Source organism: Penaeus japonicus, unplaced genomic scaffold, assembly GCF_977035675.1.
Source record: "Penaeus japonicus unplaced genomic scaffold, GWHDUDI00000001_assembly GWHDUDI00000037, whole genome shotgun sequence".
NCBI classification, from domain to species: domain Eukaryota; kingdom Metazoa; phylum Arthropoda; class Malacostraca; order Decapoda; family Penaeidae; genus Penaeus; species Penaeus japonicus.
The window spans coordinates 5,268,097-5,273,096 of NW_028234439.1; the positions used below are offsets into that span (position 1 = coordinate 5,268,097).

The 5,000-nt window shown below is 47.2% G+C and overlaps 1 protein-coding gene across 1 annotated transcript in view; it reads left to right on the forward strand.

Annotated features, from left to right (window-relative positions):
• The window catches only part of LOC122263814 (polycystin-1-like), a 90,081-nt gene that overhangs the window by 72,879 nt on the left and 12,202 nt on the right, over positions 1-5,000 (forward strand). The window contains exons 52-54 of the mRNA XM_086532449.1: positions 1-75; positions 432-627; positions 1,327-1,397. The exon at positions 1-75 is cut by the window's left edge and continues 72 nt beyond it. Coding sequence (XP_086388575.1) covers positions 1-75; positions 432-627; positions 1,327-1,397 — 342 coding nt within the window. The remainder of the gene's footprint in view (positions 76-431; positions 628-1,326; positions 1,398-5,000) is intronic.

Genomic DNA, 5,000 nt, shown 5'->3' on the forward strand with positions numbered 1-5,000 from the left:
GGTTTACTGCGCCGACTGGAAACCTCCTAACAACCTCACTAAGGACACGCCTGATTGTCAGATCCCGGAGTTTAGGTGAGATATCTTGGGGTTGCGGTTGTGTGGTTGTGTGAGGTGTTTCATAGTTGTGGTTGCCCTTTTTTTTCCATCTCTTCCCTCTCCCTCCACACCCCCATCCCCCTCTCACCTTCTCCCTCCTTCTTCACCCCATCTCTCCCTCCCCACCCCACCCCTCCACCTCAACCCCTTCCAAACCCCACCACTCCACTCCACCTCAACCCCTTCCAAACCCCACCACTCCACTCCACCTCAACCCCCTCCAATACCCACCCCCACCCAACACAACCCCACCCCTCCACCTCAACCCCCTCCAACCCCCACCCAACCCAACCCGTCCACCTAACCCCCTCCCTCCCTCCCTCTCCCGACAGACACACCTCCGGCCTCCAGCTGGACACCCTCCCGAAGGTTGGAATCCTCGACGTCTACGGCCCTGGAGGTTACGTCGTCCACCTCAATGGGTCGTCGAGCAACCTCAGGAAGAGACTGACCTTCCTGCAGGCGAGAGGTTGGGTCGACCACCTCACGCGCTACGTCGTGGTGGAGTTCGCTTCGTATAATGCCCAGGTGAGGTGGTGATTAGGGGTGGTGATGGGGGGTGATTGTGGGTGGGGTGGTGGTGAGGTGGTTGGGGTTGTGGTGGTGATGGGGGGTGATTGGGGGTGGGGTGGTGGTGGTGAGTGGGGGTGGGGTTGTGGTGGAGGTGATTAGGGGTGAGGTGGTTGTGGTAATTGGGGGGGGGGGGTGATTGGAGGTGGTGGTGGTGATTGGGGGTGATGTAGTGGAGGTGATTAGGGGTGAGGTGGTGGTGGTGATTGGGTGATGAGGCGGTGGTGGTGATTGGGAGTGGGGTTGTGGTGGTGATTGGGGGGGGGGAGGTGAGGTGGTGGGCTTGGTGGTGAGGTAGTGATGATTGGTGATGAGGTCTTGGCGGTGATTGGTAGTGAGGTGGTGCTAGTGATTGGAGGTAGGGTGGGGGCGGCAGTGAAACGGTGGTGGTGAGATGGTGATGGTGATGATGCTTGTTAAGTGGTGATTGGTAGTAGTGAAGTGGTGGTGATGATGAGGAAGGGGTGAAGTGGTGGCTATGATGATGATGAGGTGATGATAATGGTGATAGTGATGAGGTTGCTAAAGTGAGGATGATGAGGTGATGGTAATGGTGATAGTGATGATAACGACAGGCCTAGTGATGAAAATAGTGATGATTCTCGAGACGATGGTAACGATGATGATGACAGCTTTCTTATTATCTTTCTCCCAAAGGTCAACCTCTTCGGGCTGTCACACATCATGGCTGAATTCACACCAGGAGGAGGAATAACACCGAGTTTTAGGTCAGTCATAACACCGAGTTTTAGGTCAGTCATAACACCGAGTTTTAGGTCAGTCATAGCACCGAATTTTAGGTCAGTCATAACACCTAGTTTTAGGTCAGTCATAACACCGAGTTTTAGGTCAGTCATAACACCGAGTTTTAGGTCAGTCATAACACCGAATTTTAGGTCAGTCATAACACCGAGTTTTAGGTCAGTCATAACACCGTTTTAGGTCAGTCATAACACCGAGTTTTAGGTCAGTCATAACACCGAGTTTTAGGTCAGTCATAACACCGAGTTTTAGGTCAGTCATAACACCTAGTTTTAGGTCAGTCATAACACCGAGTTTTAGGTCAATCATAACACCGAGTTTTAAGTCAGTCATAACACCGAGTTTTAGGTCAGTCATAACACCGAGTTTTAGGTCAGTCATAACACCGAGTTTTAAGTCAGTCATAACACCGAGTTTTAGGTCAGTCATAACACCGAGTTTTAGGTCAGTCATAACACCGAGTTTTAGGTCAGTCATAACACCGAGTTTTAGGTCAGTCATAACACCGAGTTTTAGGTCAGTCATAACACCGAGTTTTAGGTCAGTCATAACACCTAGTTTTAGGTCAGTCATAACACCGAGTTTTAGGTCAGTCATAACACCTAGTTTTAGGTCAGTCATAACACCGAGTTTTAGGTCAGTCATAACACCGAGTTTTAGGTCAGTCATAACACCGAGTTTTAGGTCAGTCATAACACCGAGTTTTAGGTCAGTCATAACACCGAATTTTAGGTCAGTCATAACACCGAGTTTTAGGTCAGTCATAACACCGAATTTTAGGTCAGTCATAACACCGAGTTTTAGGTCAGTCATAACACCGAGTTTTAGGTCAGTCATAACACCGAGTTTTAGGTCAGTCATAACACCGAGTTTTAGGTCAGTCATAACACCGTTTTAGGTCAGTCATAACACCGAGTTTTAGGTCAGTCATAAAACCGAGTTTTAGGTCAGTCATAACACCGAGTTTTAGGTCAGTCATAACACCGAGTTTTAGGTCAGTCATAACACCGAATTTTAGGTCAGTCATAACACCGAGTTTTAGGTCAGTCATAACACCTAGTTTTAGGTCAGTCATTACACCGAGTTTTAGGTCAGTCATAACACCTAGTTTTAGGTCAGTCATAACACCGAATTTTAGGTCAGTCATAACACCGAATTTTAGGTCAGTCATAACACCGAGTTTTAGGTCAGTCATAACACCGAGTTTTAGGTCAGTCATAACACCGAATTTTAGGTCAGTCATAACACCGAGTTTTAGGTCAGTCATAACACCGAGTTTTAGGTCAGTCATAACACCGAGTTTTAGGTCAGTCATAACACCTAGTTTTAGGTCAGTCATAACACCGAGTTTTAGGTCAGTCATAACACCGAATTTTAGGTCAGTCATAACACCGAGTTTTAGGTCAGTCATAACACCGAGTTTTAGGTCAGTCATAACACCGAGTTTTAAGTCAGTCATAAAACCGAGTTTTAGGTCAGTCATAGCACCGAGTTTTAAGTCAGTCATAAAACCGAGTTTTAAGTCAGTCATAACACCGAGTTTTAGGTCAGTCATAGCACCGTTTTAGGTCAGTCATAACACCGAGTTTTAGGTCAGTCATAACACCGAGTTTTAGGTCAGTCATAACACCGAGTTTTAGGTCAGTCATAACACCGAGTTTTAGGTCAGTCATAACACCGAGTTTTAGGTCAGTCATAACACCTAGTTTTAGGTCAGTCATAACACCGAGTTTTAGGTCAGTCATAACACCGAGTTTTAGGTCAGTCATAACACCGAGTTTTAGGTCAGTCATAACACCGAGTTTTAGGTCAGTCATAACACCGAGTTTTAGGTCAGTCATAACACCGAGTTTTAGGTCAGTCATAACACCGTTTTAGGTCAGTCATAACATTGAGTTTTAGGTCAGTCATAACAGCGTTTTAGGTCAGTCATAACACCTAGTTTTAGGTCAGTCATAACACCTAGTTTTAGGTCAGTCATAACACCTAGTTTTAGGTCAGTCATAACACCGAGTTTTAGGTCAGTCATAACACCGTTTTAGGTCAGTCATAAAACCGTTTTAAGTCAGTCATAGCACCGTTTTAGGTCAGTCATAACACCGAGTTTTAGGTCAGTCATAACACCTAGTTTTAGGTCAGTCATAACACCGAGTTTTAGGTCAGTCATAACACCGAGTTTTAGGTCAGTCATAACACCGTTTTAGGTCAGTCATAACACCTAGTTTTAGGTCAGTCATAACACCGAGTTTTAGGTCAGTCATAACACCTAGTTTTAGGTCAGTCATAACACCGAATTTTAGGTCAGTCATAACACCGAGTTTTAGGTCAGTCATAACACCTAGTTTTAGGTCAGTCATTACACCGAGTTTTAGGTCAGTCATAACACCTAGTTTTAGGTCAGTCATAACACCGAGTTTTAGGTCAGTCATAACACCGAATTTTAGGTCAGTCATAACACCGAGTTTTAGGTCAGTCATAACACCGAGTTTTAGGTCAGTCATAACACCGAATTTTAGGTCAGTCATAACACCGAGTTTTAGGTCAGTCATAACACCGAGTTTTAGGTCAGTCATAACACCGAATTTTAGGTCAGTCATAACACCTAGTTTTAGGTCAGTCATAACACCGAGTTTTAGGTCAGTCATAACACCTAGTTTTAGGTCAGTCATAACACCGAGTTTTAGGTCAGTCATAACACCTAGTTTTAGGTCAGTCATAACACCGTTTTAGGTCAGTCATAACACCGAGTTTTAGGTCAGTCATAACACCGTTTTAAAGCAGTTATAACACCGTCTCATCCCCGCTTTTGTAGATTCACCGGGATCCAGTCCCCCCTGTCTCTCATCCGCGCTTTTGCAGATTCACCGGGATCCAGTCCCCCCTGTCTCTCATCCGCGCTTTTGCAGATTCACCGGGATCCAGTCCCCTCTATCTCTCATCCCCGCTTTTGCAGATTCACCGGGATCCAGTCCCCTCTGTCTCTCATCCCCGCTTTTGCAGATTCACCGGGATCCAGTCCCCCCTGTCTCTCACCCCCGCTTTCGTAGATTCACCGGGATCCAGTCCCCCCTGTCTCTCATCCCCGCTTTTGCAGATTCACCGGGATCCAGTCCCCCCTGTCTCTCATCCCCGCTTTTGCAGATTCACCGGGATCCAGTCCCCCCTGTCTCTCACCCCCGCTTTTGCAGATTCACCGGGATCCAGTCCCCCCTGTCTCTCATCCCCCCTTTTGTAGATTCACCGGGATCCAGTCCCCCCTGTCTCTCATCCCCGCTTTTGCAGATTCACCGGGATCCAGTCCCCCCTGTCTCTCATCCCCGCTTTTGTAGATTCAACGGGATCCAGTCCCCTCTATCTCTCATCCCCGCTTTTGCAGATTCACCGGGATCCAGTCCCCCCTGTCTCTCATCCCCGCTTTTGCAGATTCAACGGGATCCAGTCCCCTCTATCTCTCATCCCCGCTTTTGTAGATTCACCGGGATCCAGTCCCCCCTGTCTCTCATCCCCGCTTTTGTAGATTCAACGGGATCCAGTCCCCTCTATCTCTCATCCCCGCTTTTGCAGATTCA